Source organism: Lepisosteus platostomus, chromosome 6 (genome assembly GCF_059453375.1).
Source record: "Lepisosteus platostomus isolate fLepPlt1 chromosome 6, fLepPlt1.hap1, whole genome shotgun sequence".
Classification (NCBI taxonomy): domain Eukaryota; kingdom Metazoa; phylum Chordata; class Actinopteri; order Semionotiformes; family Lepisosteidae; genus Lepisosteus; species Lepisosteus platostomus.
In genome coordinates, this window is record NC_142616.1 from 14,916,746 (window position 1) to 14,933,134 (window position 16,389).

At 50.6% G+C, this 16,389-nt stretch overlaps 1 protein-coding gene across 2 annotated transcripts; it reads right to left on the reverse strand.

Annotated features, from left to right (window-relative positions):
- Nucleotides 1-683: 683 nt before the first annotated feature.
- LOC148660527 (phospholipase A and acyltransferase 3-like) lies at nucleotides 684-13,914 on the reverse strand. Of its 2 annotated transcripts, XM_088634357.1 has the most exons (6): nucleotides 13,633-13,904; nucleotides 6,922-7,027; nucleotides 6,148-6,416; nucleotides 5,310-5,415; nucleotides 4,457-4,728; nucleotides 684-1,861 (listed from the first exon to the last, which is right to left on the reverse strand). In XM_088634357.1, exons 1-6 carry the CDS (start codon nucleotides 13,645-13,647, stop codon nucleotides 1,778-1,780), a joined length of 852 nt encoding a protein of 283 aa, XP_088490483.1. In that variant the 5' UTR covers nucleotides 13,648-13,904; the 3' UTR covers nucleotides 684-1,777. The 2 variants fall into 2 exon arrangements, with proteins under 2 accessions (XP_088490483.1, XP_088490482.1); XM_088634356.1 differs by lacking the exon at nucleotides 684-1,861 and having other exon boundaries at nucleotides 4,071-4,728; nucleotides 13,633-13,914.
- Between the last annotated feature and the right edge of the window lie 2,475 nt (nucleotides 13,915-16,389).

Genomic DNA, 16,389 nt, shown 5'->3' on the forward strand with positions numbered 1-16,389 from the left:
TGATACACACACACAGCTGCGATGAGGTACAGTGTGACAGGGGGGTGATACACAGCCACGGTGCGGTACAGTGTGACGGTGGGGTGACACACACACACACACACACACACACACACACACACACACACACACACACACACAGCCGTGGTGCGGTACAGTGTGATGGTGGGGTGATACACACACACACACACACACACACACACAGCTGCGGTGCGGTACAGTGTGACGGGGGTGATACACACACACACACAGCCACGGTGCGGTACAGTGTGACGGTGGGGTGATACACACACACACACAGACACACACACAGCTGCGGTGCGGTACAGTGTGACAGTGGGGTGACACACACACACACACACACACACACACACACACACACACACACACACAGCCGCGGTGCGGTACAGTGTGACAGTGGGGTGATACACACACACACACACACAGCTGCGGTGCGGTACAGTGTGACAGTGGGGTGACACACACACACACACACACACACACACACACACACACACACACACACAGCCGCGGTGCGGTACAGTGTGACAGTGGGGTGATACACACACACACACACACACACACACACACACACACACACACACAGCCGCGGTGCGGTACAGTGTGACAGTGGGGTTGCTGCGGTGCGGTACAGTGTGATAGTTGACACAGTCATGACAGTCTTGTGCAGATTCAGCCTTTATTGAGCTCAGCACAGCACAGGGTCTGCCGCACACAACAGAGAGCTGCCGGAGTTATCTAACCCCTTCGCACAGCACACATTAGTACAAGAGGGCTTGGTTCCTTCCAGACTCAGGCGGTCTGGGACAGCGACCTCGGGAGACTGTGCAGCGGGCCAGCGAAGACCGCCCTGCTGGCTCTGGGTGGGTGGCACAGCTAGGGAGGGCACGAGCTCCAGTGTCTTTCTGCTTTCATGTCTTCTGTGTCACCCTGACAAGCAAGGCGCCCAGGGGAAGGACTCAAACCTCCGGCTCAGAAAGAGCAACACCCCCTGTATGTAGCAGCGTCCACTGTATTCATTATATCATACGGAATATGAGTACGAGTAATCATGACTAAAGATTATGGAGAATGAATAGATACACACTGTATAGTGTGAAAACAAATCATGGCACATGAATATATGTGAATTAAAAGAAATATAGCTGATCTCAACTACGTGAAAGTTAATGGTTATCAAGCAAGATATGGTGCTTTTACCGGGTTTATATGCAGTATGTGGTACATACATAAAAATGCTTATGACATCTTTCACTACATGATCTCACTAGATTTCACTACATTGCAAGGCAGGGCATAAAATAAATGTTGAACATTTATCCAGAAATGTAAAATTCATGATATGAAGTATAATGTTGGTGGTTGAGTCCTTTTTACTGCACTGGCCCGACAATGAATGAATGTTTTCCTAGGCTTCGATTGGGTTTTTGCGGGGTTTACTGGTGTCTCTAACCTGTGCCTGTGTGCGTCCTGCAGTGGACTAGTATCCCACGCAGGGTGTGTTCCTGCCTTGAGCCCCAGTCTAATGGGATGGGCTCCTGTTTGCTATGATCCTTACCAGGAAAACGTGGGATCCCGCTTAAGGATTCTTCATCATAGACCACACAGACCTTCAAAGGGATCCAGTCAATTAAACTTATGTTCTAGTGTTCTGCTATTTTGGATTTCTTCTGTAAAGCTTTGCTGGAGTATGTTTGCATTGCGGAGCGCAGTTAATTGAGAACAGTTGTGCCATGCAGTGGAATTCACCCCTTGCCTATCTGAAAAGAATTCTCAGCAGCGCATATCCTACAGCACCCACAACACTGACAGAAACAGCCAACTGAGAACCTTCAACCACCTGTAATAAAGAAGACAGAAAAGGATATTATTCGTGTCATATCATCAAACACAAGCTGAGTACTGAGGCGGCCTGTAATTTGCAAAGCCGGAAAGGAGGAGGGCACCAGATTTTCAGGAAGGCCTGAGAAGTCAGAGGGGCAGAAGACAAACATGCCGTAAAATGAGCCTCGAGCATAAAAAACACCTTTTACTGACGCATTATATTAGTCACCCTGGCAGTTAGTGTTTTTGTGACGGTGGCATTTGCTAATTTTTTGTGCGTTTCTCTTTTAAAAAATCTGCGCCTGCCAGTTGTGTTTGGGTCTGGTTTGGCCCACGGTCGCTGTGGTACCTAGTCCTACTCGTCCCGCTGTTTCCCCATCCACTCGTCCCCGGGACCAAGTCTGAGGGGCACCGTCATGTGGAACGAGTGAGTTCGACTGTCCCTCTTCCGCTGTTCCATTCTTACCCCAAGCTGTCCTCCAACGACAAGGACCTTGAGGGACTGGTCCCTGGTCCGAAAAAGACTGAGAAACACACCCGGCGCCGGGTGTTACCCCCACAGGCACAGGGTGGGGAGCGACACCTGCTCTCGCACTGCTGTTTAATCTGTCCCTTTAACAGAGCAGCTGTTAGCAGCCATATCACCCTGCAACTCACAACTGACAGCCCACTGAAGCTAAACAGGTGTGAGCCTGGTCAGTACCTGGATGGGAGACCTCCTGGGAAAAACTAAGGTTGCTGCTGGAAGAGGTGTTAGTGACACTCTGTGGTCATTAAAAATCCCAGGGTGTTTCTTGAAAAGAGTAGGGGTGTAACCCCGGCGTCCTGGCCAAATTTCCCATTGGCCCTTACTAATCATGGCCTCCTGATAATTCCCATCTATGAATCGGCTTCATTACTCTGTTCTCCTCCCCACTGATAGCTGATGTGTGGTGAGCGTTCTGGTGCACTATGGCTGCCGTCGCATCGTCCAGGTGGGGCTACACATTGGTGGTGTTGGAGGGGAGCCCCCATTACCTGTAAAGCGCTGTGAGTGGAGTGTCCAGAAAAACGCTATATAAGCAATTATTATTAAATTATTATTAAAGAGGAGGAGGGCTGCAGCTCTATTCAAGCATCTCTCCTCCCAGGGCTTCAGAAGCAGGAGAATCAAACGTTTTCTTTTCTCACCTGGTGAGGACTCAAATTGTGCCCTAACTGTGCTTAGCAACTATAGCCTAAAAGGTTTGAGAAAAAAAAGACAATTCAGACTGTAGTTAACAAAAGACAGCCATTTGTCTACAAATAAGGAAAATAAAGGAGTTACTAGGAAACTGGTTAATAATAGACAAGAGGGGGTGTGACTTATTGAATAAAGAAGGGGTTAAATTATAACCAAGATGAGCTCCTGACACAAGTTTGCACTCAAGCAAATTAATAAAAAGTTAATTACACTTCATGGAATTACACGTTTTCCTAGTTTCTTTAGTGACGGCTAAGTAGCAAAAGTTTTAAAAGGACAGATATTTACACAGAGAACGTACACAACTCACAACATCAGGGACCAATTTGTACAGATATTTCCAGTACTGTGAGCAACAGGTTTTTTCCCTAGAGACACGGAAAAACATGACTTACGCTCTGACCAATACACAAATACTGTATTTGTAGGGATCTTCTTTTAAATAGAGCTCCTACTCGGGAATAAACGTCTCACTAAAATGAAATCTAAATAAATGAGGATCTTTTTTCCCTATTCCAAATAATGCATCGGTAAACAAAAGAGATGTCTCAGTAGTCTCTTGGATAAGACAAATAGAAAATGTGTATTTCCAGAATTGTAAGGCAGTGGTCCCTTACTTGAAGCCTATAGTAGGTCTCTTTAGTTCTCAAATACCTGTCTCTGATTTGTCAAAAGGATGTGCTCTCTCGTAGTCTCTTCTCCTGTCTTGTTCTGTGTTGTGACTTCTTCCATGGGATCTTTTTGATCTTGTCCTCTCTATCTATCCTCTTGAAGGCTGCGTTACTGCTTTAACTGCAATTGGTTGAGTTTTAGCTAAAAACTAGGACAGATGTTTGGTCAGCTAGATCTTTGAGCAGTGTGGCAGTTGACCACTTGAGCAGCCTCAAGTGACAAAATGAGATAAGGGTCCAGTTTCTGCCTACATCCCAGCTCTCCCCATTGTTTTACCTTTAAAGGCTGGGGCACTGCGATGTGTAGAAACCCCCTTGTGTAATACCAAATGGACTGATAAAAACCTGTTTGGGCCGAGGAGCAAATTAACTGGCCTTGCATAAATGGAGTACAATCCGAATATCTAGAACAGTGAGGACACCAACGGAGCTGTGTTCATCGTGAGGTGAGGGGTAAAACCTGGATGAGCCCGAATGAAGGCCACTTCACAAGAGTGACTAGAGAACAGGGGAGGGAGAGAAGACACCTCCATCCATCCTTACAGGGGCTCGGAGGAGCCGGACACGATCCCCACGAGCTAGTTATGGACGCCAGTCCATCAGAGCTTTTGACAGCTCACCGGCACCGTCACGAGGGCTGTGGGTTTGGAAGGGACCGGCAGCTGCTCCTGTCCACCTGGGAGAATTTTCCACTGTCAGTACAGAGGAGAACACTGACCTGCCCGGAGAAACCGCGGCCGTATCTCAGCTCCGTGACGAAGTGCTCGCAGTTGCGGGACGGGAAGGAGTACTCCACGACCGTACCGATCTTCGCCTCGGCCTCCTGCATGATAGCGTCGACCGGGAGGGGTGGGTGGATCTGATCCTTGTTCTGGACTCTGTAATCGAGCCCGGGCCCGGCTACGTCCTTCAGCAGCTCCTTCAGGACATGGGCATGGGAAGACGTCGCGGAGGAGAAATAGCCAGACAAGACCCTGCCGCCGCCCCCGCCTGGAGGACAGAGGAACACAAATGCACACGTGCAGCTTTCTGAGGACGCCCGCCGACCTGTGCCATAGGGCTTAACCAGCTCCAGAACGCTCAGGCCGGTCAGATTGGGCCGCGTCTGTCGCTGTGCTTGGAGATTTTGTCATCACGTCACTTTCAAGAACCACTTTTCCAATTCAGGGTCACAGTGACGTGGGAGCCTGACGTGGGAAGCACGGGGCACGGGACAGATCCTCACAGAAACACACACTTGCACCAGGGCCAATATTCCCAGAAGCCAATTAACCCACCAACCTACACATCTTCGGACTGTGGGGAGAAACCAGAGCACCCAGAGGAAACCCACATGAATACGGGAGAACATACAAACTCCACCCCCAAAGAATTGAACCCGGGACTCCTGCGCTGTGAGGCGGTAATGCTCCCCACTGGGCCTCCATGCTGTCCATAATAGTTTCTCTCTGTTTCACTAGTTCACTTTTGTGCCCATAACACACCATGACCTCTGCAATACTCGGTTCTACCGTCCTTCCTACTGGCAGAGGCTGTGGTTCAGTTCCGAAAGAACCTGAGCAGTGATTCACCTATGGGTGCCAAGTGAATCACGTAGCCATCGCCCATGTACAAGCCCCAGTGAGTGAATCTGTCCCTGGGGAACTCCAGGAGGTCTCCTCGGTCCGGCTCGGGGAACTGGAAAACACAGGAAGTGGGAGCCGTCAGTTCAAATCTTTCCTGCGATCATGGCGTTATCAAGAAGACCCTCCCCTTATTCCCCGGCAGGTCGTGGCTCAGGAGAGTAGTACAGGAGAGCCTGGATTTTGAAGGAATCTGAAGCCGGTTCCTTCAAGCTGTTCGACAAAAGCGATTCGGGGCTCAAGGGATCACTGCTGTCTGAGCGGACAGGACGAGTCGAACTGTGACCCTCCTTACATTTATATCAGGTGATAACTGCAGTGATCGCTGATAACATACATCCTTTTCCTAACGCCTTTATCCAGTGCAGGGTCATGGTGGAGCTCGGTCGTATCCCTTCAGGATAGGGGACGGGCCCTAGCCCATCACAGTACACACACTAGGGCCCATTTCCCCTCAGCCAATTAACCTAAAAGCATGTCTTCAGACTGCGGGGAGGAAACTGGAGCACCCGCATGCAAGCCATACACAAACAGCACCCCAGCGTCCCAGCACTGTAAAGCAGCAATGCTGACTTCTCTACTTTTCTCTGTTCCTTTTTATGCGAAGCCTCCCTGAACCACAGAAACCCCAGCAGTCCTTGCAAGGTGGCAGTGTAAAGGTCCACATCGGGTGCTGGATATTTCAAGCTTGCTAACTGGCTCCTCCTTTGCGCGGGACAAATTACTCACGAGCCCACCGTTTACTGCGAGACCGAGGAAACGGGGGAGTCGTTCTGGCTTCTCTGACCTGGTCGGTGAAAGGCATGTTGTATCTCAGCGCGGCCACGAAGCGCTCGCAGGTTTTGGGCGTCACGGGGTAGGGCAGGACCTCATCTACCATCTTCTCTGCTTCTCTGATGATGTCACCGCCAGGCCGCGGGCGATACCTGCTGTCGTATTTGTTGTTGACGCGGACTCGTGGGAACCCAGGTATGAACTCCAGCCTCTCCTTCTTAACCATAGTTTTGACGTCGCCAGACGAGGCGAAGAAGCTTCCTGAGCCAGCCGTATTCTTGGCTGGGCAGACAGGAGGGAAGAGCAAGGATGGCAGACGGTTAATGTTAAGCTAGTCACAGACTGTGCTAATACACACCCCCTTAACGCCACTGGAGAGAACTTCTGCAGGGGTCCTCTTGATCTAGGGGGGCTTCTGCATATGACAGCGGGTGGGGAGGCACTTCAGAGGAGGAAGAAACAAGTTAGGTTCTCTGAGATCCTGTGGGATGAAAACTGCTACAGATGACAGCAACTATTACTGAGCTACTGTACTCATCATGCCAAGAGTACTGTGTATATACTGTACATGCTGTCCTGTACACTCCATACTGACAGTGCTGCTCATCCCATGGTTACTGTCACTGCACACCACATAGTGAGAGTACTGTACACCCCATACTGTAGTGACAGAGATTACTGACATGAGCTGCTATTACTATTTATCTAAAACAACCCTCAGATCAATGAACACAGTGTGCCTCTGTGCAGGCCAGTTATAGTCAGCAGACAGGAAGACTCCACATACTGGAATGAGCGAGATGGACCACATATCCTTTGCCGGTGTACAGCACCCAGTGGTGGGCAACATCCCGAAGAATCTCTATAATGTCTCCGTTCCGTAGTGTGGCATACTAAAAAGAACAAAAGAAAAAGAAAAATGAATCAGTGTCTTTTTGTCATCTTTGTGGACTGGATGTTACTGAAATACGATCTTTGAGCTAGTGGGAAACCGACATGCTGTTTTCCCAGTGTTACACTGGCTCTCCTGGTCATGGAACTTCCTTACATCGTTGTCCTCTGGCCATCCTTTGACCTTGCTGTTCCTGGTCTTACCAGGAACTTACTTGCCAGCCACGCTTACTGATCACTGCTACACCCACTGATCACAGCCTCACTTACTGATCACTGCCACGCTTACTGATCACTGCTACACCCACTGATCACAGCCTCACTTACTGATCACTGCTACACCTACTGATCACTGCTACACCCACTGATCACAGCCTCACTTACTGATCACTGCTACACCTACTGATCACTGCCACGCTTACTGATCACTGCCACGCCTATTGATCACTGCCACGGTTACTGATCACTGCCACGCTTACTGATCACTGCTACGCTTACTGATCACTGCTACACCCACTGATCACAGCCTCACTTACTGATCACTGCCACGCCTATTGATCACTGCCACGCTTACTGATCACTGCCATGCCTATTGATCACTGCCACGGTTACTGATCACTGCCTCACTTACTCATCACTGCTACGCTTACTGATCACTGCTACACCCACTGATCACAGCCTCACTTACTGATCACTGCCACGCCTATTGATCACAGCCTCACTTACTGATCACTGCCACGCTTACTGATCACTGCCACACCCACTGATCACAGCCTCACTTACTGATCACTGCCACGCCTATTGATCACAGCCACACTTACTGATCACTGCTACATCTACTGATCACAGCCTCACTTACTGATCACTGCCACGCCTATTGATCACAGCCACACTTACTGATCACTGCTACATCTACTGATCACAGCCTCACTTACTGATCACTGCTACACCTATTGATTACTGCTACACTTACCAATCACTGCCACGCTTACTGATCACTGCCAGACTTATTGATCACTGCTACACTTACTGGTCACAGCCTCACTTACTGATCACTGATACACTTACTTACCACTGCTACACTTACTGCTTACTGATATACTCACTGATCACTGCCAGACATATGTGCAAAATGTGGCTAGTTTTCAAAACTACACCTGGCTGTGCACAATGCGCACAGACCATATAAAATCCTCAAGATTTGTACTGGCCATTTTTAAGAAATCTACCACATTGTCTTGCATGCCTTAAAACAAGCACCAGGGCCTGACGGGTTAAGGAGGAAAGTGCCAAATGTCTGAATTGGCCAACTTCCAAAGGTATTTTACCCCACTTTCTCAGCTTGTGCTCAATGTCCATACTGTGCCAGACGTATGGAAGGCATCTACTTTTGTACCTTTTCCCAAAAGGCAGGAGGCTTAATCATTTAAAGACTTTAGACCTTTAGCTCTCAGTAATGTTATCAGTAATGGACGTTTTGGATCCTTTACCATTTGCTGACAGAGCACACAGAGAGACAGAGGATGCAACACTTACTTTAGTTGAGTTCAGAGCCAAGCATCTCCAGCATCCAAATTCTTTGGTGCAGGCCCTTTTTTATTGATTTTAGCTCTGCTTTCAGTACTATGCAAGTTCATTTATTTTACAATGTCTCTTTGCCTTGCATGTGGATGGGAGTATTCTACACTGGATTGGAGACTTAATAATAATAATAATAATAATTGCTTACACTTATATAGCGCTTTTCTGGACACTCCACTCAAAGCGCTTTACAGGTAATGGGGACTCCCCTCCACCACCACCAATGTGTAGCATCCACCTGGATGATGCGACGGCAGCCATAGTGCGCCAGAACGCTCACCACACATCAGCTATCAGTGGGGAGGAGAGCAGAGTAATGTAGCCAATTCATAGAGGGGGAGTATTAGGAGGCCATGATTGGTAAGGGCCAATTGGAAATTTGGCCAGGACACTGGGGTTACACCCCTACTCTTTTCGAGAAGCGCCCTGGGATTTTTAATGACCACAGAGAGTCAGGACCTCAGTTTTACGTCTCATCCAAAGGACGGCGCCTGTTTACAGTATAGTGTCCCCATCATTCTTTACCACGCTGATCTCCCGGGACATACACAGAACAACAGACAACACCACACATTGTAGACCACAGGGACAAGAAGTATGTTGTGGAAAAATAAATAAACATGTAGTAGTGAGACCCCAAAAAATGGTAGACTCTGTAAAAAGTGCGCAGTGCAGATGTGCATGAAGGCACTGCAGTTGGCGGACTGCAGTGGGACAGAAGCTGTTCTGGACTTCTTCACAGATCGACCTCAGGGAGTCCACATGAACAGTGTGTTCTCAGATGAATTGGTTTTTAAATGCAGGTGCTCCCCAAGGTTGTGTGCCGTCACCCCTCCTGTTCTCCATATATTGTTATATTGTAGCGCCCTCATCAGGCAGCCATGGGGCACAGAGCAGACAAGCAGTCCCTGGGAGAGCACGCTGGGATAGTGGGGAACTTGTCTGGGATAGTTAGGAACTATCAGGAACATTCCTAACACCTAGGACTTGGGGGGAAGGACAGGGGTTTGTGTACATGGGGTGGAAGAGTATGTGTGTGGCTGTCCCATGTTTCCCCATCTGAGTCCGTGACCTCAGGTTCCCACCCTGACCTGCCTGGCCTTTGTCAGTCAGGACCCTCACCTTCACCAAAACTTCCTTCTTCTTTTGGTGGTTGGGGAGAGTGATCTTTTATGGAAATCACGTGTTTCATTGAGGAGACTCTGGAGCACCTGTTCTGGAGCTGCCCCTTCGCCAAGGCAGTGTGGGGCAGGATGGACAAAACTCTTCAGCTCCTGGGACTGGTAACTCAGTTACCAGTGCATCCTGCTGGGGCTGGCACTGACCACACTGGACAAGGGGACACAGCTCCTGCTCCTGATAGAACACGGACTGTGGACGACGAGGTACACTCTCATCCGGCACGACACAGAGTGGGGAGCGAGGGAGCTGGAGGAGAGGATCCTGGCGGACCTCAGAGGGAGGATGTGATGAGTGATGTCGCCAGGTGAGGCTTCTCCACAGTGAGGGAGCGCTGGAGGGGACTGTGGGACTGTACAGGGATTAAAGAGGAAATCCCTGTGCTCTGAGCTCCTGCTCCGCAGTTCCAGAGCCGGGACAGGGAGAAAGGCAAGGACGACAGCAGGAGGCAGGGCCTGGAGGGACTCTGTTTGTGCCAATCCAGCCCCAGCAACCACTTGCACAGATTTAAAAAGGACAATCAGCCTTTAAGAATAACATTTGTTATTTTAGTAGAGATTGCATGGTTTTGTTAGAGTGTGTAGTCACTGTAAGATGTCTGTTGTGAAGTTTATTTTGTTAGAAAAAAAATGTCTTTAGACTGTGGGAGTTAACCCATGTGAACAAGGGGAGAGCATACAAACTCCACACAGACAGCACCCCAGAAGTTAATCCAGGTCCCAGTGCTGTGAGGCAGCAATGCTGACCACTGTGCCACTCTGATAATGTATCAATTACTGCAATTATTACTTTTAACCTATGTGAAAATAACTGAGTAAAAGTGTGATACTGAGAACACAGTGTGCCCCTGACTTCTATGATAGCCTATAGGTCCTTGAAGGCCCTTAACAGTGTGTCTGCAGCGGGGCTGTCCAGTCCTGGTCCTGGAGGGGTCAGTCAGTGTGTCTGCAGCGGGGCTGTCCAGTCCTGGTCCTGGAGGGGTCAGTCAGTGTGTCTGCAGCAGGGCTGTCCAGTCCTGGTCCTGGAGGGGTCAGTCAGTGTGTCTGCAGCAGGGCTGTCCAGTCCTGGTCCTGGAGGGGTCAGTCAGTGTGTCTGTAGGGCTGTCCAGTCCTGGTCCTGGAGGGGTCAGTCAGTGTGTCTGCAGCAGGGCTGTCCAGTCCTGGTCCTGGAGGGGTCAGTCAGTGTGTCTGAAGCAGGGCTGTCCAGTCCTGGTCCTGGAGGGGTCAGTCAGTGTGTCTGTAGGGCTGTCCAGTCCTGGTCCTGGAGGGGTCAGTGAGTGTGTCTGCAGCGGGGCTGTCCAGTCCTGGTCCTGGAGGGGTCAGTCAGTGTGTCTGCAGCAGGGCTGTCCAGTCCTGGTCCTGGAGGGGTCAGTCAGTCAGTGTGTCTGTAGGGCTGTCCAGTCCTGGTCCTGGAGGGGTCAGTCAGTGTGTCTGAAGCAGGGCTGTCCAGTCCTGGTCCTGGAGGGGTCAGTCAGTGTGTCTGTAGGGCTGTCCAGTCCTGGTCCTGGAGGGGTCAGTCAGTGTGTCTGCAGTGGGGCTGTCCAGTCCTGGTCCTGGAGGGGTCAGTGAGTGTGTCTGCAGCGGGGCTGTCCAGTCCTGGTCCTGGAGGGGTCAGTCAGTGTGTCTGCAACAGGGCTGTCCAGTCCTGGTCCTGGAGGGGTCAGTCAGTGTGTCTGCAGCACGGCTGTCCAGTCCTGGTCCTGGAGGGGTCAGTCAGTGTGTCTGCAGCAGGGCTGTCCAGTCCTGGTCCTGGAGGGGTCAGTCAGTGTGTCTGCAGCAGGGCTGTCCAGTCCTGGTCCTGGAGGGGTCAGTCAGTGTGTCTGAAGCAGGGCTGTCCAGTCCTGGTCCTGGAGGGGTCAGTCAGTGTGTCTGTAGGGCTGTCCAGTCCTGGTCCTGGAGGGGTCAGTGAGTGTGTCTGCAGCGGGGCTGTCCAGTCCTGGTCCTGGAGGGGTCAGTCAGTGTGTCTGCAGCAGGGCTGTCCAGTCCTGGTCCTGGAGGGGTCAGTCAGTCAGTGTGTCTGTAGGGCTGTCCAGTCCTGGTCCTGGAGGGGTCAGTCAGTGTGTCTGAAGCAGGGCTGTCCAGTCCTGGTCCTGGAGGGGTCAGTCAGTGTGTCTGTAGGGCTGTCCAGTCCTGGTCCTGGAGGGGTCAGTCAGTGTGTCTGCAGTGGGGCTGTCCAGTCCTGGTCCTGGAGGGGTCAGTGAGTGTGTCTGCAGCGGGGCTGTCCAGTCCTGGTCCTGGAGGGGTCAGTCAGTGTGTCTGCAACAGGGCTGTCCAGTCCTGGTCCTGGAGGGGTCAGTCAGTGTGTCTGCAGCACGGCTGTCCAGTCCTGGTCCTGGAGGGGTCAGTCAGTGTGTCTGCAGCAGGGCTGTCCAGTCCTGGTCCTGGAGGGGTCAGTCAGTGTGTCTGCAACAGGGCTGTCCAGTCCTGGTCCTGGAGGGGTCAGACAGTGTGTCTGCAACAGGGCTGTCCAGTCCTGGTCCTGGAGGGGTCAGTGTGTCTGCAGCAGGGCTGTCCAGTCCTGGTCCTGGAGGGGTCAGTCAGTATATTTGCAAGTTTTCCAGGTCTCAGCGGCAGCATATGCAGAAACATATGCGGACGAAATGTTGTATCTTCTTTCTTTCCTTTTCAGCATGGAATAAACCTATGACTTTCTAATATATATATTTGTCTCTGCGGTGCAGAAACCTTTAAATGTACGGTGTCTCGAACCGTGTGCCATTAACGGTGGAATAAATAACAAATCATACTGTACTGTATGTGTCGCAGGATGTGGGCCACTGAGGCAGTAGCAGGCTGGGATTGATTGGGTTATGTTGATTTCCAAGGTGGCGTTTCCTCACTCAAGGGTGGCGACTGCAGTTGTTCTAATGAATACCGTCTAGCAGGAGCAGTCAGTAACAACGGTCAAACCCAAGTCGTTCAGGGAGCAATTAGGTATCGATACTTGGAGGTGTGAGGAGTCGCCGAGCCAGTTTTATCCAGACCAAGGGAGGAGGAGGGAGAGCCGGAGAGTGAACAGGTGATAAGGGCCCATAACACCTCGCTCGGGACTCCCACACCCCTCAAACAACGCGAGCTTCCTCCTGGGAAATTACTGGGCGAACCCGATTCTGCCAGGGACTGTGGAAAATTCCCTGAGAAGGGATTGGCTAAGGAGAGGGGTAAAAACACCTGAGACAGAACAGAGGGAGCCCCCCGATTCCCTCTGGATCCTGGAGACGACACAGGCGGCACCAGGGAAGCTGCAGAGTGCGAGACCACGGAGAACCTGTGCCGAGACTTCTAATACCTAGAGGCGAGGAACAAGGAAACTGGCCCAGCTAGCCGATTCAAACTGATACCCCTCTCCTTCAAGTGGGCCATAAGAGACTACAGGTGCTAAGACGAAACGTTCGAGTGGCCTCTCTTCAGTATTTTACAGGGAAGACTGCTGCCCCTCTGTATTCATTATTCATGATGTGTTATGTATTCATTATGTATGTATTCTGTATTCATTATTCACCCTGGGAAGGATCTTTTGCTGCCGCGAATACCGTTTTCGTTGTGTTTTGGGGTGATAGTGAATGTAAACGTGGTTGGAAAATAAAAAGGGCACTTATGCAATACAAACGCCTGTCGCTGGTCTGTGTGTGCATTGGTGATTCTGGGAGATAAAGAGGACCTGTGGTAATGTAGAGGGCCCATAGCACCCCGTTTGTATTGCTAGGTGGCGTAGTCGTACACGAGGCAGGAACATTCCTCGCCCATAGGGCTCCCCTTACTGTGACATATGTAACGGCATTTTATGCACCTTCGGGAAATAAATGAAGACAACCGTATTAAAAACAATAGAAAGAAACGACGCTTACGTTGAAATCGCCCATCTCCCCGGTGTTGTCCTGATGTGTTCCCGAGAGTGTGACACGGCTCCGACTCACGAGTCACTCACTGACGGTTTTCACCACAACCGAGTTAAGTTTCGATTTCCTGGACACTTATATCGGTGTGCGTGGCAGACTTGTTTGGTTAGGTCAGGAACGAGACTGTTCCGTGTCCGTGCCAATTGAGCAACAGAAATGATAAAACAAAATATCATCAGCCTTAGCAAAGACGCAAATCTGGCTAAACCAAGGTGCTTTTCCGTTAGTTCTGGGTCTGGACATTAGACTTAATCTATTTTTTTTTTGGGGGGGGAGAAAAATCTGGTTTAGTCAGAAATGGGACTCGGTCCTGTCGGGCACTGCACTGCCGTGTATCAGCGTGTCTAGGGATGATCCGCAAAGACGCCAAGCTGAACGAAGAAGAGTGATTTGCTATTGAGGGTCTCGACTTCGTCTGTCACTCCATTTTCGATGGTGTAAACATTTTATTTGTTAGTTGTTGTTTTTTTTTTTTGCCTGCACAAAGTGAAAAAAAAACCCAACGGGTCTTGGCGGAGGGGGGATTTGTCTGACGCCCTAATAAAGACGAACAATTTGGCGCACAAAACAAGGAAGTGGTCCAAGAAACTGTTCTTCCACTTGATTGCCATTGCTGGGGTGAACAGTCTCTTGCTCCACTCGGACCTCTCGGGCTCTGACGCATAACGCCTTCAGAAAGGAGCACCAGTGTGGGGGTCGAGGCGGAGCGAGCACACGGGTCCGATGTGTTTGCCTTCTGCGATCACCGAGGGCCAGGTGCTGGACCCCTCCCAGAAAGCTTCGTGAAGGTGCCCCCCTACAGACAGCACAAACGATGAAGCCCACCTCATTCCCTAGTGCGACGTTTGTGCCGTTGCAAGTAGCGTTTGTGCTGCTCTCGTTCCCGAGAAATAGCGCCTTGTGTTTCCGGTGATCACGTGACCACACGCGGTGACTTTGACCTCCAGTGACCCCGTCTGCCGAGTTCAAGCGCTGTGCCGCTGGTGCGAGAGGAACTGTTCTGCAGTTCTGTTCCTCTGTTTGCCTGGGTGTGGGATGGCGGTGGATTTTGCATTTAATAGCAGTATCTTCTGTGTGTTTGTGTGAACAGGAAAATTACATTTGTCTCCAATATCATACACGATTCAGAAGAGTTGCGAGTGAAGCCTTAAAAAGCGAACAACTGCATGTTCTTACACAGAGGCTTTAAGGAGCACGTCGTAATAACTCGTAGCGGTGTCCTTTTTTAAATATCCGAAGAAGTAAAAGGTTTTGCATTGTCTCCCTTCTTAAATAAACACAGGAATCAAGGGACGTGTGAAGATTCGACCTGTCTGTCGAGCCACGTATTTTAAAAGACTTGAATTTGCAACTTTCTGAACCATCGTTGCTGTTTTTATTCAAAGCACATTCGCCAACGTGAAAACGGGCACTATGTACAAAGTTTACACAGTTCATAACACATCAGAGAAACAAGAGTCTACTTAAATAATCTTGTCCCCGGCAGGTCCTCGAGGTGGAGAAGAGCAACAGGAAGGAAACTGATTAGTTCTGCGTGAGAAAAGCAGTCATCTGGGAGAGACCGAGTGGAAGGTGGAAACTTCGACCACTTCTTTGTGGGGAATTCCTCTGAAATAAGACCGATGCTATTGAACGGAATTGAGGAGTAGTATTTAATAAAGGACACTGCTGATAGTTTTGTGCTTGCATGCAGTAGACAAGCTGTGCTTGCTGGGCTATGTACTGCCCGAGGACGGCGGTATCTCTCCTCATCCCCACTCCCAAGCATGCCTGGCGCGTCTTCCCGAGCTAACATCAACAGGAAGGACACGGCACACCTTCCTCACTGTTTGGGTGTAGGGATGCAAGGAGTCACATGAGTTTCATTGTAATGAAAATGGCCACTTCGGGAGAACACTGAAGGCCACAGACATGCGAGGTGCATTTCCCATAGTGCCCTGAATTGCCACCAGTTTACAGAGGTTTTTATAGTCTGAGTCCAGCCCCGTTATTACCATGAACGGGGGTTTGAGAGTCCACATTCTCCTGATGGTCCAGTGGCTGCTTTTGATGATGTTGTCCCGCCTTTCAGCTGTCTCTGTGGCGTCACGTACAACAGCAGATGTCTGTTCCAAACCTCTCTGGAGCCCGGTCAGGAGAGCAGGTCAGTGACCTCAGGCCACAGCCCGATGTCTACATGGGCTACATGTTCTGCCCCTGGGGCGCTCTCCCACACCTCACCCTCACTCCAGGACCCCCGCCGGCCCCTCGCACCGGCCTGCGGACCCCTGTCCTTCCCCGCTGCTGCTTTCACCTTCCCTTGGAGAATGATGTGTGCTCCATTCTAAAGGCAGTCCCCGGTAGATTGGCTGTACAGGTTGGAGGGAATTCATAATGGGATGCGAGTGGTTTTGTGGCACAGCGCTGGGGCCCTGGGTTCAATTCCTGGAGTGCCATTTGTGTGGAGTTTGCATGCTCTCCCCAGGTTCACGGGGGTCTCCTTCTCCAGGGGCTCCAGTTTCCCTCCCGCAGTCCAAAAGACAGGCTGGGAGGGGACTTGTCTTCTGGGAAAACTGGCCCTGGTGTGTGCTAGTGTGTGTCTGTCTCTGTGGGTGTACCCCGCCTTGAGCCCGTGGCTTGCTGGGATAGACTCCGGCTCCCCTGCGACCCCGCCCCGGAAGAAGCGAGGAGCAAATGGATGGATGGAACAACAGAATTCCCCTGGTG

Bases quoted from the DNA above. Each gene is read 5' to 3' on its own strand.
- LOC148660527 (XM_088634356.1), bottom strand. The intron at 6,417-6,921 runs GTATGTGGAGTC...CTGTCTGCCCAG, and splicing joins GGTCCATCTCGCTCATTCCA to CCAAGAATACGGCTGGCTCA. The intron at 5,416-6,147 runs GTCAGAGAAGCC...TGTGTTTTCCAG, and splicing joins ACATGCCTTTCACCGACCAG to TTCCCCGAGCCGGACCGAGG.